The sequence below is a fragment of the Tasmannia lanceolata genome, unplaced genomic scaffold (assembly GCF_043159265.1).
Source record: "Tasmannia lanceolata isolate RefF3 unplaced genomic scaffold, GAP_Taslan_0.1 ptg000011l, whole genome shotgun sequence".
Classification (NCBI taxonomy): domain Eukaryota; kingdom Viridiplantae; phylum Streptophyta; class Magnoliopsida; order Canellales; family Winteraceae; genus Tasmannia; species Tasmannia lanceolata.
The window spans coordinates 26481799-26507472 of NW_027518688.1; the positions used below are offsets into that span (position 1 = coordinate 26481799).

General features: G+C 39.5%; 1 protein-coding gene across 3 annotated transcripts; it reads left to right on the forward strand.

Annotated features, from left to right (window-relative positions):
- Positions 1-4430: 4430 nt before the first annotated feature.
- DWF1 (cell elongation protein / DWARF1 / DIMINUTO (DIM)) lies at positions 4431-20990 on the forward strand. 3 transcript variants are annotated; one of them, XM_077390963.1, is made up of 4 exons: positions 4529-4571; positions 4832-4917; positions 10180-11442; positions 20332-20990. In XM_077390963.1, the coding sequence occupies exons 3-4, from the start codon at positions 10195-10197 to the stop codon at positions 20785-20787; spliced, it is 1704 nt and encodes a 567-aa protein (XP_077247078.1). In that variant the 5' UTR covers positions 4529-4571; positions 4832-4917; positions 10180-10194; the 3' UTR covers positions 20788-20990. The 3 variants fall into 3 exon arrangements, with proteins under 3 accessions (XP_077247077.1, XP_077247078.1, XP_077247079.1); XM_077390962.1 differs by lacking the exon at positions 4832-4917 and having other exon boundaries at positions 4431-4571; XM_077390964.1 differs by lacking the exons at positions 4529-4571; positions 4832-4917 and adding an exon at positions 6926-6956.
- The last annotated feature ends 4684 nt before the right edge of the window (positions 20991-25674 follow it).

Consider the following 25674-nt stretch of genomic DNA (forward strand, 5'->3'; position numbering starts at 1 on the left):
ATCTTCAAGTCACCCGACTTACTCAGATGAAGATTACCCAACAACCTCTTCTCAAATTTGTACAAGCCTCCTCAAAAACATTTGAGACTTCTACATCTAAGATGCCAATCACCAAGCCAATCGATTACAGGATTTACAGGTCTTGACCAGAAGCGAGCAAAAGAGGCCAGAAATGTGATGTCATGGAGATAAGTTCCTGCTTCGTTTCGATCGATTGCTGTGGTCTTTGGTGTAGTAAGGTTGAGTGAGTTCGCTTGATCTTTGCTAATTGGCTGACATTGTTATTGATGTATCAGGTATAGAGTATATTTAATTAGTTTACTTATTTTAGTAAGATCTTATATCATCTAGTAGGTACTACGAGCCCTCTGTCCCACGCATCTAACCAGCTCGCGTGGTTCACCGATTCCACCGAAAACTCTCATTTGTTGAAGCGGAGCATAGTTCGCTTTAGGCGCCGAGCGAGAAATGTCTCTTCTTTCGTTTCGGTTTATTCACTGATATGAAACTTAGCACTTGTTTTCTTATTGATTCAAGGGGCGGCGGCGTTCTTGAATAATTTTCAGCACATTTTGTCTTATTCATTTAATTCATCTAAGGGGGGTGTTCTCTCATAAAAAGTAAGCCTCAAAATGGCTTTCCGTGAAATTTCCTAGCAAATCCCTCACAGTTAATATATATGGTTATGGTTTATTTAGAGGGCCACCATTATGAATTGAAGGTCTCTATGCATAAAAGTTGAACTTATGTGGTTCAAGTTACTTATTTTTCATGTGTAATCAAGCTGTGGAAAAGTGGAAAATTTGAAAAACCATTACTTTTACAAACTCTCCCATTTTTGTTTGAAAAGCAAACCATTAATGAAGAAAACTTTTTCAAAAAAAATCCCTGCAATCCAAACATGGCCTTTGGACTAACTTCTACTAAATAAAGAGGAGGATTTATTATTTCCCAAAGGCCATGTTTGGATTGCAAGAAAAACATTTCAAATAGATATTTTTTCTTGAGATTTTTCTTTCTTTCCACGATTTACATGGAAATTATATGATTAAAGTTAATTTGGAGGAATATTATCATAAACTAAGGTCTCACTGAGTAAAACTTGAATAGTGCTGGTTCAAGTCATCTTTTTTCTTAGTGTAAAAAACTAAGAAATTTAAGAAATATTTTTCCATTCCAAACCTTTCTCTTTGAATTGAAACGGGGCCTAATAAGATTCCCAATTAAGGGCAATTTGCAATAAAATCAGCCATTCGCCTTTCGGTAACGGTTTTCGCAGAAAGACATTTGCGACTAGCTTTTGAATATTATTAAGGCTAAACCCCATAATTCTTCCCATGAGTACCGCAATCCAGTTGCTCTACTTAATGTAAATTTCAAGCAAAAAATTGAATCTTTGATGGGGCTAGTACATACGGCATAAACTAAAACATAAAAGCATAGACATGAGAAGGAGAAAAACATAGACTAAAATATAATAGCATAGACATGAAAAAGAGAACAACATGTCAACTACAACAAAGAAAGCAGTTACCACAACTTCCATTGGAAAATAATACTATGCCTTTTCAATGGTGGGAAAAACCATGTGAAATGACAATAGGTTTTGGGCATTGGGGTGTGGTGCATTACAATACACAGAAGTTATGTATACAGAGTGGATGTACACAGATGTTATGTGTATAGGAGTGGTGCATCACAATACACAGAAGTTATGTGTATAGAGATTTACATACCAAACTTTAAAAACTTTTGAAATTCCATAGATAACGTTTGCGAAAAAAAGAAGAAATTCCATATTTTTATGGCTATTTATATTCTCAAAATAAAATTTTAGCCGCAATAGTTGTCTATTTATACACGTTTATATTTTTTGGGTTTTTTTTTTCTGCGATTTTATTGGAATATGAAAAATTCGAAATTATATAGCCATAAATTTAGTAATAAGTAAATTGCGTAAATAAAAGAGCTTTAAAATGGAAATGGATTTAGAAGGATGCGTTAAATAGAGATGCAAGATTTCAGTGCCAAAAATTTAGTATTAAGTAAATTTTGTAAATAAAAGAGGTTTAAAATGGAAATGGATTTAGAAGGATACGTTAAATATAGATGTGAGATTTAAGAAAAGAGTAAATCTCTCTTACGTAAATCAAAATTATAAATGAAATTTGCACAGAGGGCGTGTATAGGAGGGGCTGACACGTGGCACCACCACAGCTTAGAGGATTCCGCTTTACTTATATATATATATATATATATATATATATATATATATATATATAAGATAAATGCAAAGTTTCCTTTAAATATTAGATACCTTAAAAATATAAATTTCTTTATACCTACCAATTATATATTTTTGGTAGGTAGAGTTGGCTTGAACCGCCGATTTGGTGGTTGCAATATAAAGCACCTTGGAACCTTTATGGCTTTATGGGCCTAAGGACAGATTAAATTTCTTATATAAGTAAATTTCTCAATAGCTATTAAATATCTTGTGTATATATATATATATATATATATATATATATATGGGATTTGCTAGTTAATCTTACGGAAAGACCTTTAGTGGCTCACTTTTGCACGGGAGAACATTAATATAAGATTAATTAAATAAATAAGACAAAATTTGCTAAAAAAGTGAGCATGTGAACGGTCATCCCAGCCACTCATGCTCATTTTTTTAACTGATTTTGTCTTATTTATTAATTTGTCTTAGATGACTGTTCTCTCCTACAAAAGTCAGCTAGGAAATGGCTCTTAGCAAAATTGCCTTGAAAATACTAGGGGTGCAACTTGGGTCGGGTTCAACCTGATTTTGGCTCGGTTTGGGTTGGGAAAAGCCAACCCGATTTAAATTCGGGTTGGGTTAGGGTTGAGGCCTTGGCAACTCGACCTACCTGAACCCGACCTCCGTTTTCTAATCTTATCATGATTTTCTCAGGATTATGTTTTTCTTTCTTGTATTTTCCTGTTTGGCCGTAGATGAACCCGACTCAACCCAAACCCAACTTGACTCAACCCGACCCGATTTGGAGGCAAGTTGGGTTAGGGTTGACCATCCTCAACCCGAGCTTGGGTTGGGTCGGGTTAGGGTTGAGGGAATGCTATGTCGGATTGGGTTAGGGTTGGCTTGCCAAAATATTTTAATGTATATTGAAAATAATTTCCTTCTTAAATTATTTTCAGATTTATGATGTGAAAAAATAGTTTCCTTATTAAATTTATGCACTTGACAATTTAAATCTATACATTTTTGGTGTGAAGATATGTTTTTTTAACTGTAAAACAACTAAGGTCGGTGTGAATATATGCTGTTTTCTACAATTTGAAATTACATTAAAAACCCGACCCGACCCGACCCAACCAACCCAAGAACCTATCTCGTGTTGGGTCGGGTTTATGAATCTCGAGTTTTCCCATAGAGATTCGACCCGACCCCGAGACAATTTCTCACGTAGGCTAGGGTTATGAAAAACCCGACCCGCCCAACTAGAGGTGCAACCCCAGTAGAAACTAGAAACCATGGCAGTAGACCAAGAACTTCCCATCCCTGACTTACCTTTCAAACATCCTAAAACATAGACATCAAAACTCAAAAAAATTCAATAGAAAAGACAAAACCCTTCAACCCTATTCGAATTCAAACAGACATACATGATACACCTTCCTATACACAACAACACACTGGTGTTTTGAAAGTAAATATGCTTTCTCCCCTCATTTGAACGGCCCGAATCTTGTGTGATCCCATAATGTTGAAAAATTTGTATTACATAGCCGAAATTTATTCCTTTTCTCACATGTCTACAGCAGCAAATTCTCTAGATCGGCCTACAAATACTTAAAAAAAGCATGTGAAGATGTCCAAATCGCCTAGTTATTTTCACTTGCCGCCTTTATTTTTGAAATGGTACCAAATTTGTCTAGGAAGTTATATCGGCACTACTATTTTCTGATAATGACACTACTAAACTTTCCTAATGGACTGTAGATAGCACGAGAATTGTAGAATCTGAGTGAATAGTGCCAATATAAAAAAATAGGTCCAATTTTTATGGGCTAATAAAATCATTTTCCTAAGTTTGGGTTGTATAGCGTTAGGGTTTTCGAAAGACAAAAAAAAAAGAAAGCCTTTAGATGAAGGGCTAAGATTATCCGTCCATAGTAAGATTGCCAGATTGGTACTAAAGGGGCCCAGATTACCTGCCACGTCAGTACACCTTACAGTGGGCCCTATATTTAATGTCCTCAAAGTTTGTTTTCTTTCCATAAATACCCTCACCCAACTCTACACACCAACTTTTTAGTTAAGAAACGCCCCCTTCTACTCGCGTGACTCATGAATCCAGGAAAGCAAAAAACTTATGCTCTTTGTGGACCCCAGTCCACCAAATCAACGTCTACGATCATCGCACGCAAACCATGTGTATCCACTCTCAGGGCTATTTCAGTAATCTCACTCTCTCACCCCGTAGTTTCTCTTCTCCTCCTCCTCTATTTGAACTAAAAAAATCTCCATTTTATCCTCCAGGATAAGGAGAAGAAACCTCTCTCTGCATTTTCCTCAGGTACATTGAAATAAACAGAGAGCTTTTTTCTTCTTCTTTAATGGTGTCTCGAAACCTTAAATGCTCATCTCATGTTTTCTTTTTAAACTTTAAACCCTAGTACTTGAACATTTCTTATCTGTCTTTTTAAATTTTTTTTCCTTTATTTTAATCGCACTCCGCGACGCTCTCACATGCTTCTCTAGATCTTAACGTGACCTCCAGCGAATCTCTCCTCGGTTTCTCCTCCCGTTCTTTCTTATAAATCCTCCGATCTGCAGGGACTTTACTGGATTCGATTAGCTTTTCGTGTGAGCTTTTGGCGGTGTTGGATCCCGTTTAGGGTTCGATCTTGTTGATTTTTGAGGTACATTTGTTTTAATGTCAGTATATTCTCTTATATGAGTTCGATTTCACTTTCTTCTACTTAGCCAGGGTTTAGTGCTGTGTTTTCAGTGGTTTTTTGTTCAAAATGTTTTTTCTCTGTAAGGTTAGGGTTCCTAGTTTCGTTTGATCTATAGATGTGTGCATTTGAAGCTTAGCCGGGGTTTAGTGCTATGTTTTCAGTGGTTTTTGGTTCGAAATGTTATTTTCCCGTAAGGTTAGGGTTTCTAGTTTTCTTAGATCTATAGATGTGTGCATTTGAAGCTTTTCTTTCTTTCTTTTCTTTCTGTTTTTGTGAAGTTATCTAAATATTTTTTCTTGTTTGTCGCGTTTCTCTTTGTGGTTTTTAGTAGAAAGAGGGCTTTTCTTGTTTGTCGCGTTTCTCTTTGTGATTCTACACTAGGTTCAGATCTGTAGATGTACGAAATCTTTACTTTTTTGCTTAGATGCATTTAGTTGCGTAATCATATTCGTTGCTGGACTTCAAATTTTTTGTTTTTGTTTTTTGTGCTTCATTTGGCTGGTAGTCACTGTTTATTCTGCCGTGTGGATTCTTTCCATGGACAGATCTATAACAGTAGATTGAAGCTTTTTTCTTCTTCTTTTCTTCTCTTTGTTCTTCTTCTCTGTTGAAATGCTTTCTGTTGTTTTTTATTAGATTTTTTTCGGTGAAATGCATTTTCTTGCTCTGGTTTTGATCTTTTCTTCTTTATACATGGTTCTTGGAGTTCCTTCTTTTATTTTTGTTAAATGTTCCTTTTCATCTATCTGTTATAGATTTGTAACAGTGTATTTTAGCTGCATTTGCTTTTGGCTTTGTGAATTTTGAAATTTTCTATGTTCTTGTCTCGGGCAGTGTTTTTGAATGATCCAAGATTTGCAAGACAACCATAAATCCTTTTGGTTTTAACTTTTAAACCTTCACTCTTTTCCCAGTTAATTGTCTTGAATGACGTATTATCTGAGATTTTTTTTTGAATGATATATCTGAGATTTTGTTGTAAGTTTTAATTATCAATATTCTTACTTTTGAGATATATAGTATCCACTTTCTATGACAGCATGAATTCAAAGCATTTTTGCTGTTTTAAGCTTCTTTTGAAATCTGTCTCTTTATTTTAGAGGTTGTTTTGGAGGGTCCATAGAAGTATCCTTAAATGATACTCGAATACTGTAGTGTTTTGACCTTCAACAGTTCTAAGTAGCAAAGTCTGAGCATACCGCCTCTCTTCTTTTACTGTTTGGTTATTCACTTATTTGGTTGTTGCTCATCTGTTCATGTGGGTAAAAATAACCCCAGGTCTGTAATATGAATTTGTTCTATCGTCACGTAGTGCATTTTTTGGATGCTACGTAATGCATATTGAGGTGCTAGGTATGTATCCATGAATTTTGATTAATTTGCATCTACCATATTTCAGAGCCGAGCTCATATTGTACAAAAAATGTTTTTGAGCCTCTTAGTATTATTTCACTTAATATTCATACATCCTCTGGTGTGACTTCGATGTTTGGCCTTTTGCCACTTTCTTGTTAGACCCATCATTCTTTTAGAATGCTTGGACCCATACGGTGCCATATCTGTAACATTATGCATTTGTAGCATATATTTATGTATAATTTATTTGATTTTTTCCCCGCTTCAGAGCTTGCTTTTCTTGAAATTAATTTTTCATTTTTTTGTTGAGATTTCTGGACAGATTTGGACAATAATCAGTTGTTAGCTTACACGGGATTGGATCTTTACTGGTGATAGGGTTAGAGATGTAGTGTCTTGACAAATTTTCTGTTGTTTTATGGGTAATTTTACCTTGTTAGTTTTTTCTTTGGCATTCACTTGAAGATACTTTTTTTTCTTAGATGTTTGGCTTGCTTATGGTTTTGAATCACTAGCAGTTTGATCTTTAACCATTGCTGAACTTGATAGCTATGAACCTAACAGAGAACATGACCTTGGATAGGATAGAATGGAAGAAAATGATCCACGTAGAAGAACCCAACTAGAGCCAGGATTGGAGCCGGGTAGATTCCTTTCACCTTTTTCATGAAATTTTTCTAAAGGATTCATTTAGCCGACCCCAACTAGTTTGGGACAAAGGCTTTGTTGAGTTGAGTTCAGTCTGTGCCCTATTTTCAATTGTCTGTGTGATTCTTGTCGTCCCTTAGAGTACTCACTGTTACTTGCTGAAATCTAGAGTTTTTTTCCTGTATTTTGAAAATTACTCATTTTTTCTGTACCTAATTGCTATTTTGCTAGTATTGAATCTATTTTAGCATCCACTTGGAATATTCTTTCTATTCACTCGTTTGTTTTTCTTTTTTTGTGTCTTCTCATGCATATATGTGGGTCATAGAGGTTGTGGAGCCTGAAGGTTAGCAGAGTTGTTTTCAACTGTCTTTAGCCTTGATTCAGAAGGAGTTCAAGTTCTTTTCACTGTTCTATAATCTCACGTTTGTCAATACCCTAGGTTGGCTCAGTAGGTTTCTGTTTTCTAAATGATCTAATATTGGTCTTGCTCTCTGATGATATGGATATCTTGATTCTTTGGGGCCTTAAAAATGTGCCTAGAATTTTTGAGAACGTTTTGTTTTCATTCCAGCAGGGCAGTTGTCTATGATGAATTTTGGGTTAGCTTCCATATGGGAAAGAGATAAGCAGCCTGTGGAGCTACCTGTATTAAATTTGGCAATATGGTTGTACCAGGCTAGGGCTTTGAATCTTTCCATTCAATGTCTTCCTCCCTCTTCTTCCAAATCTGCCATAACCCATGATATGCATTCGAGCTCTATATGCATTGACTAATATCTCTTAATTTTTGAATCTCCCAGTATTTTTGCCATAACACTACAGCATCATCCCAGTATTTTCATAAGTTTATTTGATTTGATTTTTTAATTTTAAACTCTAGTGCTTTTTGTACATTTTTTATTATTTTAATTAGCCTAAAATTTTCCTGATAGTATCCCAAGAAATGAAATCTTCCCACAAATCCCAAAAATGTTATTTGCTAAAATGTCTCTATCCCATATTGGTGTTTCTTTGAGCTTTTCATATTCTGTGAGCACTGAGCGCTGATGAAAACTGAAATACATTATCTTTTATTGTGGAAACTCCTGTGAAATACCCATCGTTAGAGAAGGAGCCTAATGTTTGATATGCTAAAGCTCCATGAAGTCCTCTTCTTAATAAAGTCTCGTTGCCATTAAAAAGAAAAGCTCCACGAAGCCTAAAATGAATACTTGATTCCACATTCTTCCACAAGTCAGAATCTTGGGATAATCCAACCTTTCATTAGGTTTATCATTACCCAGGAGAATTTTCCCGTGTCTGTTAAAACATCATATCCGCATCTGTCCCTTTTGTTTCTCCATTTCCCACCAAAGATGATTACATAGAAAAGTTGGGCCATTTCTTGCCTTCACGAGTGCTGGTAAGTCTCAATGAAGAATAAGTGATATTGAGACTTAATTAAGAACCCAATGACCGACTTCTACTTCTACTTATTAATTATCTTATTAAATCACATTCCTTGTTATATAGCATTCTCTAATATCTTTGAATGCTAGCTTATATTAGTCCCCCTCAATTCATGGCAAGGTCTTTTGTACAATAGTCATGATGAACATCTTTTTCTCTGGGAATTCCTATTTTATCTTGGATGGTTAACATTTAGTGCAGGTTAGGCAACTCATATATCTAGAAACCATTTGGACGACTAGTTCACTGTTTAAAAACTCCCCGATTCAATCATTAACTCACTCGAGTCAATTCGGTTTTACCTTGGCCGGGTTCTTATGAGTCTGGGTATGGCTCTACGGAGTCAATCAAAAACTCATCTGAGTCACTCAAGATGATGAAAATTTGACTATGGTAAAAACACAAACTCTTATGAGAACTCACCCAAGGTAAAAAGGAGTCACTCGAGTAGACTCCTTTTTACCTTGTGCGAGTTCTCACCAGAGTTAGTGTTTTTTTCGTTCGTAGACTCCTTTTTACATTGGGCAAGTTCTCATCAGAGTTAGCGTTTTTATACTTTGGACCATTTCCATTTCCATTGCTTAATGCTATTTGATAATTCATTTCATCCATCTACTTTTTGATGACATGAATTTTTTATTCTGCATCTACACATTGGATCCTGAAATATCCTTCACTACTTGGGTGGAATCACATTGTTGAGATCTTTAAGTTTTCCTGGTCCCTGACCACTTTTTCCTGTTTTGCACATCAAGTTTCCTAGGTGACACTAACTCCATGTTAGCTTAACTACTCCAGAAGTCCTTGTAAATCTTGCCAATAATATTTACTTTATTTCCCTGTATTTGAAAATTAGCAAGAACATAAATTGGCATGTTTTTTATAGTGCTCAAAATGTGATTTCGATATATGTTAAGTTTATGAAACTAATCTGATTATTGAATGAATCTTATGATTATGTGTCAGGTTATGTGTCAGGGAATACTAGATTGTCTGTATCTTTCAAAAAAAAAGAAAAAAGATTAGATTGTCTGTAAATAACTAATAGCAAGGGGAGTGTCAAGTGTGCATCTTTAATGTCCGGTACCACCTTCTTATTACTGTATTGTTATTGCTATTATTATCATCATTGTCATCAACATCATTAGGACCATTACTATTACAATTATTATTATTGCCACTGCTTCCACTGCTATTATTGCTTTACATTTGTCATTGATTTTGTTGTTAGATTTTGATCATTAGATGCTCACGTTTGGACCTGTTACATCTCTACTTGACCCTTTGTCTTCTCTAAAGTTTCATGTAACATGCATACAAGGGTTCTTTTATTTGTCTCTGTTCTGTTCAATTCTTCATACACCAGTCCATTCCAGCAGTGTCTGTGGTTTATCAGTGTTTCATTTCTTCTTCTTCATTTGTAAAATCTATTTCATTATTTGGCCAATTACAGAAGTCTTTTTAGTACTGAGAGTAAAAAGTTCGATATCCACCCATTTATTATTCTAGTATTACTCTTTTTGCAGCCCTAGGTTATGCCTTAAAAAAAAAATCCAATGAGATTCTGGTTTGAGTTTGGCTTAACTATGGCTTTCCAAAATGACGTTTGTTTTCGAAGACTCCACCTGGTGGGGTTGAACCTGCCGATGGTTTCTACGTTTTAGCGGTTTTACTCTATTCCTTGTCCCAAATTCCCAATCCTAAACTAAGAGCATTTTAGTTTTTATACAGTGGTATATGCTTATAATCTTGGTGAATTCATTGCAGCATAACCACTCCATCATGTCTGATTTGGAGGCACCACTGCGCCCGAAAAGGAAGAAAATCTGGGTTGACTACTTTGTCCATTTCCGATGGATCATTGTCATCTTTGTTGTCCTCCCCATCTCTTTGACCTTGTACTTCCTTACCTATCTTGGGGATGTAAGATCTGAAAGCAAATCATTCAGGCGTCGACAGAAGGAACATGATGAAAATGTTAAGAAAGTTGTGAATCGCCTTAAACAGAGAAACCCTTCAAAAGATGGTCTCGTCTGCACAGCCAGGAAGCCTTGGATTGCTGTTGGCATGCGAAATGTTGATTATAAACGTGCTAGGCATTTTGAGGTTGATCTTTCAGAATTTAGAAACATTCTCGACATTGACAAAGAAAGAATGATTGCAAAGGTAGAGCCCCTGGTTAATATGGGCCAGATTAGCAGAGCTACGGTTCCTATGAATCTCTCTCTTGCCGTAGTTGCAGAGTTAGATGATCTCACAGTTGGGGGTCTCATCAATGGGTATGGGATTGAGGGTAGCTCCCACCTTTATGGCCTTTTCTCTGACACAGTTGTTTCCTATGAAATTGTTCTCGCTGACGGGCGTGTGGTTAGGGCGACACAGGATAATGAGTACTCAGACCTTTTCTATGGCATCCCATGGTCTCAAGGAACGCTAGGGTTTTTGGTTTCCGCTGAGATCAAGCTCATACCTATTAAAGAATACATGAAGGTGACTTACAAACCCGTGAGGGGCACTTTGGGGGATATTGCACAGGCATATACTGACTCTTTTGCACCAAGAGATGGGGATCAGGATAACCCAGCAAAGGTTCCGGATTTCGTTGAGACGATGATTTATATACCTACTGAGGCGGTGTGCATGACTGGAAAGTATGCTTCCAAGGAAGAGGCAAAGAAGAAGGGGAATGTGACCAACAGTGTAGGATGGTGGTTTAAGCCTTGGTTTTACCAGCATGCTCAAACGGCACTCAAGAGAGGCGAGTTTGTGGAATACATTCCGACCAGGGATTATTATCATAGGCACACAAGGTGTTTGTACTGGGAAGGGAAGCTTATCCTTCCTTTTGCAGATCAGTGGTGGTTCCGGTGGACTTTGGGATGGTTGATGCCCCCCAAGGTTTCTTTACTCAAGGCCACTCAGGGTGAAGCTATCAGGAACTATTACCATGAGATGCATGTGATCCAGGATATGTTGATACCTTTGTACAAGGTTGGTGCTGCACTTGAGTTTGCTCACCGTGAAATGGAGGTACGAGCTTCTTAGTTTCTTCCTCACATTTCCACTTTCTGAAATTTTAGACCGTGGATTGCATTATCACATCCTTGTTCATGATGACATTTATTTGTACGAAATTCTTTGCTATCAGACCATGGTTCCTTTTTTTTTTTTGAAATGATAATATATTAAAAAGGGGATCCGAGATGGACCACCAGAGATACATAGAGAAAAACAAGAATATTAATACAAGAAAAACAGAAAAGAAACATCACAGAACATCCCCCTCTTCTCACGGAGGAAGGAAGTCGAACCACTCCAGCCCCTCTCTTGCAACACCAGATTTAGCGAGGGAATCCGCTTCTCCATTTGCTTCGCGCCTAACATGCTTACAAACCAGATCTGACTCTGAAATAAGGTCATGAATTTCCTCAAAATAACTTAAAAAGCGCCACGGAGGAACCACTCTGCCCGATAACCAGCCGATTACATTTGAAGAATCCCCTTCCACAACTGTCCCATCATAGGAATCAACACATAGACGTTTAATCCCCTGATATGCTGCTCTTACTTCCGCTTCAGACGAATCAGTTATTCCAATTGGACCTGCGAAAGCCCAGAAAACTCCCCCTCGGGAGTTCCTAGAAAGGCCCCCAATCCCAGTTGGACCCGGATTCCCAAAACATGACCCATCAAAATTTAATTTGATAAAACCTTCAGGGGGACCTTCCCATTTCAGACTTCTCTTTTGACGACTCATACCTTTAGAGCACACCGAGCGCCATCCCTCCCAAAGATCGAAAGCTGAGACGAACTTAAACAAAGGAATGTTTTTTACCCAAAAAATGACCAGCGCTATGATTTTATTATATAACCAATATGCTGATTTTGCCGATCCTTCGAAAACTCTCGAGTTTCGTTCCTTCCAAATGACCCACCATAGTGCGACCAAACATAGCCTCCAAGGCATCTTACCTTTTTTCTTCCAAGGGACAAAATCCCAACTCGAGAATAGATCTGCTAAGGTCTTGGGAAAGATCCAACAAATCCCAAACCTGCCCAGAATTAAAGCCCAGATCAACCTTGATATCTTGCAATGGATAAACAGGTGGTCGATCGATTCCCCATCCTCCAGACAAAGCGAGCAATGATCCACCAAGCACATACCCCGTTTTCTTAAAAAATCGATGGTCTGAATCCTCCCATTACACACTGCCCAACTAAAGAAAAATACCGAAGGGGGGCTCATAAACTTCCAGACAGCAGCAAAACTAGGGGATCCAGAAACAGGCAACAACTGATAGTAAAAGGATTTCAAGGAAAAAACGCCAGAAGGATTCCAAATCCAAATCCGTTTGTCCACCCCACTTTTTTTTATATAGCACCCCTCAATGAGATGAAGCAACTGAGAGATATCCGCCAATTCTCGCTCAAAAAAATTTCTTCTGAAACAAGGGGACCATATTACCCAATTGTGAATTCTTTCAAAGCAATCAGCTACCTTCACGTCTTTGACCAAGGCCACTGAGAACAATCCAGGGAACAACACCGCCAAAGGTTCGGAGGAGCACCAAGAGTCCAACCAAAATTTAATTCGATCGCCTGTGTATACTTTAAACCTGATTCCGGCCTCAAAATTTTGCTTGAGCCTCAAAATATTACGCCAAATGGTCCTTCCTTTCTTACCATACTTATCATCCGAACACCAGTTGCCTTGTAACAATCCATACATGCTCCCGACAACTTTCACCCATAGCGAAGATTGTTCCACACCAAAGCGCCATAGCCATTTGCCCAAAAGGGCACGATTGAACTCTTTTAAACGCCGGATCCCCAGCCCTCCATTCTTTATAGGAATACAAACCTTATCTCATTTTACTAAAGGGGTTCCTCCTTTCGAATTTGACCCACCCCACAAGAATCTTCTTTGAAACATTTCAATTTTCAAAGTAACACTCACCGGGCAGCTGAATAGTGACAGATAGTATACAGGAATGTTAGCCAAAACTGCTTTGACTAAAACTAATCTGCCACCTTTCGACATAAGGTTTCTTTTCTAGGTTTCCAATCTTCTTTCTATTCTCTCAACAATAGGATTCCAGATCTCTTTTCCCGGCCTTCCCACCCCCAAAGGGAGACCAAGATACGATGTAGGAAAAGTCTCCAACCTGCATCCCATCACATTTGCAAAATCGATAGCTACTGATGAAGGAATATTTATAGCAAACAAGTTGGATTTCTGGAAATTTGATCTTTGCCCAGTAATCAGCTCATAGCATCTTAGCAAAGCCTTCAAATTTAAAATCTTCACTCTGACAGGGGCACAAAACAATAAGGTATCATCAGCGAATTGCAGGAGCGACACTTCAACTCCGTCACGACCAATGATGAAGCCCTCCAACAGCCCCCTACTGCTTCCTTTAACCATCAACCTATTGAGAGTCTCCGCAATAATTAGAAAAAGAAACGGAGATAAAGGATCCCCCTGCCTTAGCCCTCTGGATGACTTAAAGAAACCTTTTGGCGATCCATTTACCGGGACAGAGAACCATGCCGAGGAAATGCATTGTCTCATCCAGCTTCTCCATCGGTTTCCAAAACCCATTCTCCCTAGAAGATAATCCAGATACTCCCAGTCCACTCTATCATAGGCTTTCTCCATGTCGAGCTTGCATAGTACTCCCCCGGAGCCACTTCTTGAATATGAGTCAATTACTTCATTCGCAATTAAAGAACAATCCAAGATTTGCCTCTTACTAACAAAGGCACTCTGCGTATCTGAGATAACCAATGGAAGCACAACTTTAATCCTGTCAGCTAAGACCTTGGCTAACACCTTGTAGAGGCATCCAACCAGGCTGATTGGACGAAAATCAGACACCCTGGAAGCCCCTTTAATTTTGGGGATTAATGTTATAAAGGTAGCCCCTGTGCTCCTATCAAGACCCATACCTTCAAAGAACTCCTTGAAGAAACGAAGGATATCCCTTTTAACTACCGACCAACAAGATTGAAAGAAAGCTAAACGGAAACCATCCGGACCAGGCGCTTTGTCTTTGGGAATTGAGAACAATCCTTTCTCAATTTCCTCTTCCGAAAAAGGTTGTTCCAAACTCGAACTGGCTTCTAGATTTAAGCTATTAAACTCTACACCCTCCGGAATAGGACGTAAAGATCCTTCTGAAGCATATAACTTAGTATAAAATTCAACGATAGCTGAGGAAACCTCTTCTTTAGAGTTCATCCTAATTTCATTCACAGATAAAGACTCAATTCTATTCGATCTTTTTCTAACACTAGCCATCGCATGAAAGAAAGCCGAGTTCTTATCTCCCTCCTTCAGCCATCTCACCCTTGATCTTTGTCTCCAAGAAATCTCTTCCCGCAGCAGCAACCCTTTATGTTCCTGTTTGACTCTTCCCAACTCTTCCCATTCGACCTCTGAGCTTAAACCACATTCCTCCAAAGCTATCAGTTCTTTGAGACGATTTTCCAGCCACACCTTCCTCCCTTGATTCAGATGGTTTTGTTCCTTAGACCAAACTTTTAAGTTATGCTTCACAAATCTAAGTTTTTTTCCTATCACCACATCTGCAGGCCCCTCCACATTACATGAAGACCACCAATTTACCAATCGATCCTCCATGTTTGGAAATTGAAGCCAGGCCATTTCGAATCTAAAGGGAGGAGGACCCCACGACTCTAATCGCGGGTCAAGAAGGAGAGGGCAATGATCTGATACTGAATGCACCAGAGCTCTGGAAAAACTCTCAGGAGCCAGACCCAACCACTCAGTACTTACAAGAAATCTATCCAACCTACTTCTGCTAGTGCCCCTAGACCAAGTAAAAGAAGCGCCCGACATAGATATATCAATAAGTTCAAATTTTGCAATGAACTCGGCAAACGCTTTTATGTTTAAGTTGGATCTCTCACAGCCCATTCTTTCGCCCACCTCTTTAACCTCATTGAAGTCCCCCCCAATACACCAAGGAATGGACCAGAATTCCCTAACCTTCTCTAATTCTTCCCAAAACAGACTTTTTCCGCTCTCAGAACCGGCCCATAAACCCCTGAAAACAGCCACATCGAATGATCCTCCTTTTTTAAGACCACCGACAGAGAAAACCTACCCCTCCATACATCCTGAAGCCTCCAGACATTTTCATTCCATGTTACTAAAATCCTACCCGAGGCTCCAGAAGATCCCACAAAAGAAAAGTCCCAGACCCCTTGCACTCCCAACCCTTGCACAATTCTTCGATTTACAACCTCCATTTTTGTTTCCTGTAAGCAGATAAGATCCAGTTTTAGCCTTCGAACCAACTCCTTAACATGAATTCGCTTCTCCTGATGATTCAGGCCATTAACATTCCGTGATAGGATTTTCATCACGCACCCGATATTGCAGACCGCTTTCCCCTCCTAACACTGGTAATTCTTCTCGACAACTCCACTGATTCCCCATCCATTGCCGCTTCAGTCTTGTAGTTTAGATCTATCCTTAGCTTTTGTAATTCTCTATCTTTCCTACTTGAAGACTCTCCGGCCCCCTTGCCAGCCCCCTTGCGCAGAGACTCCTTCGACACTGAATCTCTCATCTCAGCTGATTGGATTTCAGAAATGTAATCTTCCTCAGGACCGGCATAAACAACACCCAAAACCTTACTAACTCCCAGGGTATGACCAACAAGGTCATTAACTTCCTCAATAAATTTGCCTTCTACCGGATCTCCCGGAGACTCTTTATCTATTTCCAAAGAAGCCCCGATGGGTCTCAAACCTTTATCTACTATATCAGAAGGAACTTCCTTAGACAATACTTCCGGAAAACAAGAAGATTCCCTCTGACATATCTTCATCAGACTAAGATATTTGGGAGATTTTTTCTTAAATTCTTTTCCAAAACCCTTCAGCTTCATATTATCAGGAGGACGAATCAATCTACCCTTCAAGTCTAGGGACAATTTAAGAACTGAAGGCATACCGAATTTCTCCATCTCTTAAAGACCTAGACAATCCAGTCGAATAACCACCACTGGCTTCCCTGATTGCTGATCATCCCACAAACCACCGCACCCCTCGATGACGAAGCCCATCGCTCCCGATCGCAAACAAAAAGACAGTCCATCCTGGGGAGCCTGATCACCAACCTTCGAGGATACTTCCACATACGAGCCCCAATCCTCTTGAGATCTTTTCCGGTTGCTACTCTTATCTACCTCTATGATGCTATCTTCCTCAATATCCATATCAAAGATCAGATGCGAAGCGACGTCTGCCAGAACAGCTCTCGAACCCCAGCCGCCGAGCTCCAACCTTCAGAAAGAAAGTCTAGTCTCACAGATCTATCTTCCAATGAGGACAAAGAGCAAGAAAAGGATAAGTTATCCCCTTCTCCCACTTCCAGAATATCCCTCCTGAAGCTGAATGATTTTGATCGAGCTTTTTCCAAGCTTGCAAAGCACACAGCAGAGACTGAATCTGACCGTTCTTTATTGATACTTTTTAACCCAGGCCCATTACGACTGGATCCACAGAGCCCAGCTTCAGTTACATGGGCCTCAGTCCCTAACACCCAGAAGCTACTACAGCTGGCAAAGGACCCGAATCCCAAGTCTCTCTAGAAGATATTTCATGAACTGGTTCCCAATGAGGAGTCAAATCCGACTTTTTAGAAGGACATGGAGAAAGAGCGTCGATAATATCGAAGAGGCTATTCACGTGACATGTAGAGCCCACCACTTCAGAACAAACAGAACTCCCTCCACAGACGCTTCGCCATCTGTACCCTACAGGAGAAACACCATTTTGAATTTCAAAATTTCCGCCTAGTGTCTCTACTCTATCTTGCACCTCATGCAGCGTATGATAGCTCAGATCACTACCGTGAGCCGACTCTTTCACCGGAACCGGCTTAGAACCAGAAATCTCTTCTCCGATGAAAGGTGCCGCCTCCATCCCGGAGACCCTTTGGACATAAATGCTCACCTTCTCCGAGAGGACCCTCACCTTATCCTCATCTCCACCTACACCCTCGCTACTAGAACTAAGCTCTTCAAGATCCGATCTCTCTTTTTCCTCCTCCTTCCACGCTCGAACCCATCTGACTGCTCCATCCAGAGAAACCTGAATAGCTAGCTCCAGCCCTATACTTCCTATAACTGAAATTCGCATTCGAGCAATGGAATAACCCTTCCCAGCTTGACAGGATTGACCCATTTCCACCACTTTCCCGATTTTTTCCCCAATCCGCCGGAAGTTCTCCTCACACCACGCCTCAGGTGGCACGCCGCCTATGTTCCACCAAAGAATATGACCCTCTGACCTGAACTTCTGATCCCATAATGAAAGCTCCAAAAACAGAGAATTGATTGCATTAATCCAAACATTCATTAGCTTCTGTCTGTCCACCCCCATCGGCGAGGAAATCAAAATCTCCAACTCTGCTATTTTGTACACAATAACTTCACAGTTAATACCCTTCCTACTGCTCAACCACCGTTCCATACCCATTAAGTCCCCTAGCCACCTAGGAGAAACTCTACCCAAAATCCCTAACTCAGCATTACTAATAGACTGTAAGGGAACCACTTCCAGATTGAAACACATTCCCTCAGAAATCTGAGGCTCAAAAGAAGGGTTCTCGATAGTAGGGGATCTTCTGCCCGAATTACTTCCTCCTTATTGATCTCCATCTTCCGACCTCCTTCCTGAGCAGCCCAAACCTGGAAAGGAGGAAAATTATAATCCATCTTGGACCAGATTTTCTTACACTCCCAACAATAGTTCCTTCTTTGGAAATTCCTAAAACCACATCTACAACATCTCCAATCTCCTAATCCGCCCTCCGATCGACGACTGGATATCCTAGCAACCCGTTTTGACCAATTGTTCTCCACCACAGCCCAAGAGTTTTCGGCAAGAACCCCTCCTAGGGGAATCCTATTGGGGCCTGTTGCCACACCAGAAGAGACCCCTCTACACCTTCCGGGCACAGACTCTGACCCCCCTCCCTTGACCATCCTTCTTTTTTTTTTTAAGAAGATATCCACCTACCCTTAAAAACCAGAAAATGTGCCGTCCACTGATAACTGCAAACCCACTGGATTCCGGCTCTGAGGCCAGTGAAGACTCAGAGACAGAGGGTGATTCCGAAGAAAATAGCGAAGAGACTGAAGAGGAGCTCGATGAACCTGATGTATACGAAGAAGAGGACTCTGCCACAGAAACTTCAGTAACCGAATCAGAATGGGAAGAGCTAATGGCTGAAGTGGAAGAGACACGCCGAGAAAGAGAGTCAAACACCACCCCCACCACCTCCGGAGAATCTCTCCGGCCGCGAGATCCCACTCTGCTAACAGAGAACCTACAAGCCAGAGGCGACCCATCCGAGAGCCACCAACAAGAGACGCTTCCAGCTTCCGGTGAGGATAGAAACCCGTGAAACCCCAGACTTCATTTATATTTCTTATCATACCATGGTTCTGTCTCTGGGTAACTCTTGATATGTGCATTAATGTAGCAAAAGAATGTATTCCATTATTTTTAATTTTTTTTTTATCATCCTTAACAATTCTTTGTTTTGAAGTAAGTCGTATCTGCATATTCTGCATCTATAATTTGGTGATATTTCTCTTCAATTATTTTGTATTTCTCTTATATTCCAATTGTTCTTTTTTAGCACACATACGTTGATTTATTATGGGGCATGTAGTGATAGCGCTGTAAGCCCTTCTGTCCCGCTTTGAGCCCTCTACCTATCGATCCAGACCCTGCTTGAAAATCTGCTTCAAATGAGGTTGCTAGCTCCCCATTCCCCCTCCTCTTTTGAAATTATTAATGTACCATTACTATTTATTTCTCTGAGAAATTTCAAACCGAGGTTACATGGACACGGATGCTGTTCTGTGACATGAATAAAATAAGGTAAAATTAAAGATAACTTATTTATGAAATAAAAAAAAACGTGATGATAAATACACACCCCCTTTTTTTTTTACCTTGAATACCCCCACCTCCCCGTCTACAGTCGTTTTATTATTATACCTTTTTTTTTCTTTAGTCATAAAACCACTAGGACAGGAATCTGCTGGTGAACAGAGGAGGGGTACATTTATCATCTCATTGATACATGTTCTAACAATGTCAATACTTGCAATATAGGTTAAATATATGCATATATGATTCAACAGTAATATCATCTAGATTTCTATTCGTACAAATGCTATCTAGCTGTCATGACAAACACCAACTATTTGAATTGATTCATAAGCATATCTAATACTTACCTCTGTACTATTACTAACATGTGCATAACTAAATGATATAACTGCCTTATGAAGTGATAGTTGCATCCTTATGTTAAATTTCACTGATCTGCTGTTAGAATCCCCAACTAGCTTCCAACAATGAATAATAAATTGTAGAATTGAGGGATGGAAATATCAAATCCGTAAGACCCTGTTTGGATTGCAAGAAAAACATTTGACGGATTTTTTTAAATTTTCACAATTTAGAGGGAAATGTCATGACCATGCTTAATTTACAGGGATGTTATCAGAACTTGAAGGTCCTCCCAAGTAAAAGTTGAATCGGATTGGTTCAAGTTATGTTATCTTGTGTGTAAAAAAAAAGTAGGAAATTTTAGATATATTTTCCTTTCCATACTTTTCCATAAAATTCTTGCAATCCAAAACACAGCCTAAACGAAGTTATCTCTATTTTTCTCTATACATGTACCGGTACGTGATAGTATAGCATAGATTAAAGATTCTCGTTTCGAGTTTTAGTCTCACCCATATATAGCTTGAGAACAGGAAACTCAATAATAGGCAGAAGAAATTGAATCGTCTTTGTTTTTATATTACCATCTTCCACAGCTCCACCAACAACCAATAAGTATTCTTTATTAATGTACAGGTGTATCCGATGTGGCTCTGCCCCCACAGGCTGTTCAAGCTTCCTGTGAAAACTATGATATATCCCGAAGCTGGGTTTGAGCTACATCACAGGCAGGGAGACACTGAATATGCCCAAATGTTCACAGATGTTGGCATCTACTACGCTCCAGGGCCAGTCCTCAGAGGTGAGGAATTTGACGGAGCCGAAGCTGTTCGCAGGTTAGAGTCTTGGATGATAGAGAACCATGGTTTCCAGCCCCAGTATGCTGTATCTGAGCTAAGCGAGAAGAATTTCTGGCGAATGTTTGATCCCACTCTGTATGAACATTGCCGGAAAAAGTATGGAGCCGTGGGGACTTTCATGAGTGTTTATTACAAGTGTAAGAAGGGAAGGAAGACTGAGAAAGAGGTGCAGGAAGCAGAACAAGCCCACCTTGAGCCTGCTTATGCTGAGATTGATCAGCCCGTCGAGTAAAGTGATCTAAAAAATTTCTGGTCAGATGTCTGAAAAACCCTTTTTTCAAGTTGTTTCTGTTACATTGTAGTCGTGACAATTTTTGGTCTTTGGTGTTTTCTTCTGTCTGTTTGTTGTTTTTTGTCTATCTTCTTTTAGATTTTGACTTGATTGGAAGCAGGCAACCAGATTGGATGTGTACCTTTTCTTGGTACTCCCTGCCACTTGTGTCTTGTTGAAAATTTATTTGAGACTTTTGAATTCCTTGGGCAGTTATCATGAATGAGCTCACCTCTCCTTTTGCCATCAGAAATGGCCAAAGTTATGTCTAATGGGTGTGAAATTCATTTTGTTGCCCTACTTAGGACCTGTTCGTTTTGGTTTGAGCCTGAAACAGATTATTGGACTCAAAATCAATTCTCAAAATCCAAAGTGAATGGGGCCTGAGATGTAAATCTCATCAATGATCGTGAGATACGCAACTCACTGGGATGGACCCAGGAGTGAGATTATTTATGGATTTTTACTCTAGATTCATGAGTTCAAAAGAGAGTTGCTCCTCTTAAAGGTAGGGGTGCAACTCGGGTGGGCTCAACCCAAACCTGACGGGTTCAACCCGGAAGAAAGGCGGGTTGGGTTGAATTTGGGTTTAGGTTCGGGTTTTCTCAACCCGGGTTGAGTTCGGATCGGGTTCAGGTTGAGGGCTTGGGCAACCTAACCCGAGTGAACCCGGCATTTTTAATATACTTTTTAATTTTTTAAGTTTAAAATCTCGGGTTGGGTTGAGGTAGGCAAAAATGGGTTCCTCGGGTCGGGTCGGGTTGAACCTTGTCAGGTAGGAACTCGGGTCGGGGTCAAGTTGGCCTCAACCTGAGCCGAACCCGACCCGAGTTGCACCCGTTACTTAAAGGGTTGTAATGAGAATTTAAAAGGGTGTTTTGCTAATATTTTATCTCTACTAAGGAAAATGATACACGCACTCCCTTGATTAAATAATGATACTCCGCTCTTCAGTCTATTTTGGAAAAATTGCCAATGGGGACGTCAAAATACGAGAATCGCCAACAGAGGACACACTTTTGAAAAATTGTTAGAGAGGGATGAAATGGGGGCTATCAATCCTCTAAATGGGGTTATCAAACTCTCAAAAGGAGTTTATCAACATTGGCAATTCTCGTATTTTTAAATCAGCCATTGGCAATTTTTCCTTGGGAAAATTATTAAAAAAATACAAAGTTTTGTCTAAATTGTAAATAAAGGGTAGTGATTTGAAAATTATAAAAAAGGTGTTGTCAGGTGAGAGAAGATGGCTTTTAGGACAAATATACCCCTCCTACCTCTTTTTTCCCTCTACTATTTCACCTATCCCTATACACTATTACCTTCTCACCTACCACCTTCTTCCTCAAGGCATTTCTAACGTGGAAAACTCCACGAGAAGGTTTTGAAGGTTGCCATTTACCTACCACCGTATTCTTCCTCAAGGCTTCATGGAAGGTTTTTGGAGCTTGCCATTGCCATTGTAATTTTGGAAAAAAACTCCATTGCCAACATTTCCAAGCTCCATTGCCAATGTTTCCAAGCTCTATTTATGGTTTTTTCACCCTATTTATGAGACTCTTTATTTGGTTGCAATGTTTATCCTGACCTTTCTCTATCTCTCTCTATGTATACAATCATGTTTGGTTACATGTTAGAATTTAGTGGTTCCGGGGTATAAAATGTGGTTCCGAAGTGGTTCCGAGGTAGAAAATGTGGTTCCCTAGTGGTTCCGAGGTATAAAATGTGGTTCTGTAGTGGTTCCGGGGTATAAAATGTGGTTCCCTAGTGGTTCCGGGGTATAAAATGTGGTTCCCTAATGGTTCCGGGGTATAAAATGTTGTTCCCTAGTGATTCCGGAGTAGAAAATGTGGTTCCATAGTAGTTCCGACGTATAAAATGTGGTTCCCTAGTGGTTCCGGGGTATAAAATGTGGTTCCTTAGTGGTTCCGAGGTATAAAATGTGGTTCCGACGTATAAAATGTGGTTTCTTAGTGGTTCCAGCATATAAAATGTGGCTCCGTAGTGGTTCCGCGGTATAAAATGTGGTTCCCTGTTGGTTCCGAGGTATAAAATGTGGCTCCCTAGTGGTTCCGGGGTATAAAATGTGGTTCCCTAGTGGTTCCGAGGTATAAAATGTGGTTCCTTAGTGGTTCCGGGGTATTAAATGTGGTTTCCTAGTGGTTTCGAAGTAGAAAATGTGGTTCCCTAGTGGTTCCGAGGTATAAAATGTGGTTCCGGGGTATTAAATGTGGTTCCCTAGTGGTTCCGAGGTATAAAATGTGGTTCCCTAGTGGTTCCGGGGTAGAAAATGTGGTTCCCTAGTGGTTCTGAAGCATAAAATGTGGTTCGGTAGTGGTTCCAGGGTAGAAAATGTGGTTCCCTAGTGGTTACGGGGTATAAAATGTGGTTCCCTAGTGGTTATGAGGTATAAAATGTGGTTCCCTAATGGTTCCAGAGTATAGAATGTGGTTCCGTATTGGTTCCGGGGTAGAAAATGTGGTTCCCAAGTGGTTCCGGAGAAGAAAATGTGGTTCCCTAGTGGTTCCGAGGTATAAAATGTGGTTCCATAGTGGTTGCGGGGTATAAAATGTGGTTCCCTAGTGGTTCCGGGGTAGAAAATGTGGTTCCCTAGTTGTTCCGGGGTATAAAATGTGGTTCCCTAGTGGTTCCGGGGTATAAAATTTGGTTCCCTAATAGTTCCGGAGTAGAAAATGTGGTTCCTTATTGGTTTTGGGGTATAAAATGTGGTTCCCTAGTGGTTCCGAGGTATAAAATTTGGTTCCCTAGTGGTTCCGGGGTAGAAAATGTGGTTCTCACGCCGGGCCCGTACGGGCCGGGTCGACCCGCGTGTCACCCGGATTTTTGCCGTATTTTTTAAGATGTTTTTGGGAAATGTTATCCGCACTATCATATTTTGATGAGGACACTCCTCACTTTATTAAAAGTACGGTATGGCCCGCACCATAGGATGATCCAAACCGTCCATTAGATGGGCCACAGCCTAAATAGGTTGTGCCCCAAAAAGCATTTCCGTAGGTTTATCCTAACCCTCTGATTAGAATGTTAGAGGGTTGGTCCTAACCCTCTATAGATCGGAGGGTTAGGATCAACCTATGGAAATGATTTTTGGGACACAACCAATTTAGGCTGTGGCCCATCTAATTGACGCTTTGGATCATCCTATGGTGGGCCATACCATACTTTTAATTAAATGAGGAGTGCCCTCATCAAAATACAGTAGTGTGGATAACATTTCCCTTTTTTGTATGGGAATTTGCTAGCCACCTTTGCCGAGGCAACTTCTCGGCTTGTGGCCCATCATTTGATGCAAAGATTGGCAAAAGTAATATGGGTGCAAAGGTGGCTAGCAAAAGCATAATTGCAAAAAATAGTAATCATTACTTGCAAAAAATAGTAATCATTACAGATTTGTGGCTGAAGTGCTAAGTTTTAAATGAAAAATTACGAAAAAATGGAAGCAAAGTATTAAAATTACGAAAAAAATACCAAAAGGATGCACTAACATATGACAATTACCGAACTACAAAGTTTGACTGTCTTCCGTCGGAAGTCCGAACAAACTTTCGGACTTCCGAATTGAACCAATATTTTGGTTATGTATACTGGCTTCCATTCGGAAGTTCGAAGTTTTGTTCGGACTTCCGACGGAAGCCAGTAGAATAGGGATAATTCTAAAGATTTTTATTTTCAAATTGGGTAAAAATTCGAAGGATAATAAGGATATACATTATGATCTTTGTGTCATGCAGACAACCATAAATTGAAGCTTGATTTTGATGTTTTAGAATAAAAAAATGCAAAGAAAATGGATTTATCTTGAAAATGGGGAAAACAACAAAATTCAATTTTAAGCTCAAAATTTATTTTCTTTGCATTTTGTAACATTCCTTCGATAAGTTTATCATGAATAAACCCTCATGAATACCAAACCCTGTTGTAAATGGCAACCTTCAAAACCCTTCCATGGAGTTTTCCACGTTAGAAAAGTCTTAAGGAAGAAGGTGGTAGGTGAGAAGGTAATAAGTGCATAGGGATAAGTTCAAAAAGGTGGAGAGAAAAAAGAGGTAGGAGGGGTGTATTTGTCCTAAAAGCCTTCTTCTCTCACTTGACAACACATTTTTTATAAATTTCAAATCATTACTCTTTATTCATAATTTCGCATAAACTTTGCATTTTTTTAATGATTTGCCCTTTTTCCTTCTATTTTTTCTTCACAAAGTTCCCAAAAATTTGTCAACATCCAATCAGAAGCGCTCAAGTGATGGTGTCATTACCAAAACAAAGGACTACGTGCAGGCTTGGGGATTCTCATGCCGATTTGGCAGTTTCTACTTTCTCGAGAATGGAAGAGAAAAGTACGGAATGGGGGCTTGTGTTTGGAGTAATTACAGATTGCAGTTACTTTTAAAACAAGCCCAAAAAAGGGTTAATCTTCAAAATCGGGTGGTCAAAAGACCCTAATACCTTTCTAACATCGACAAAGTCCTTTTTCATTACTGCCAATTAAATTAGCACGCTTCACGATGATTCTTTTAGTTCGTTTAAATGAGTATTTGAACCGCGAGAACCTTGGGTTCGTAATCTTGGCCGTCGAAAATAACTCGAGACGGATGGATGCTTGACATGTGTTGGAAAACTTGAACTTTCGTAATCTTGGCCGTCGGAAATAACTCGAGACGGATGGATGCTTGACATGTGTTGGAAAACTTAAACTTTTTGGAACGCTAACATTATTGAATACTTTAATGAGCAGTGCTATCTTTTCTCACTTCTCTTTTGGCTTAGAACGGTAATGTTATTGAATACATCTCTTTTGGCTTAGAATCTTTTCCCTTCTCTTTTGGT

Bases quoted from the DNA above. Each gene is read 5' to 3' on its own strand.
- DWF1 (XM_077390962.1), top strand. From the start codon at position 10,195: ATGTCTGATTTGGAGGCACCACTGCGCCCGAAAAGGAAGAAAATCTGG. The intron at 11,443-20,331 runs GTACGAGCTTCT...ATTAATGTACAG, and splicing joins TTGCTCACCGTGAAATGGAG to GTGTATCCGATGTGGCTCTG.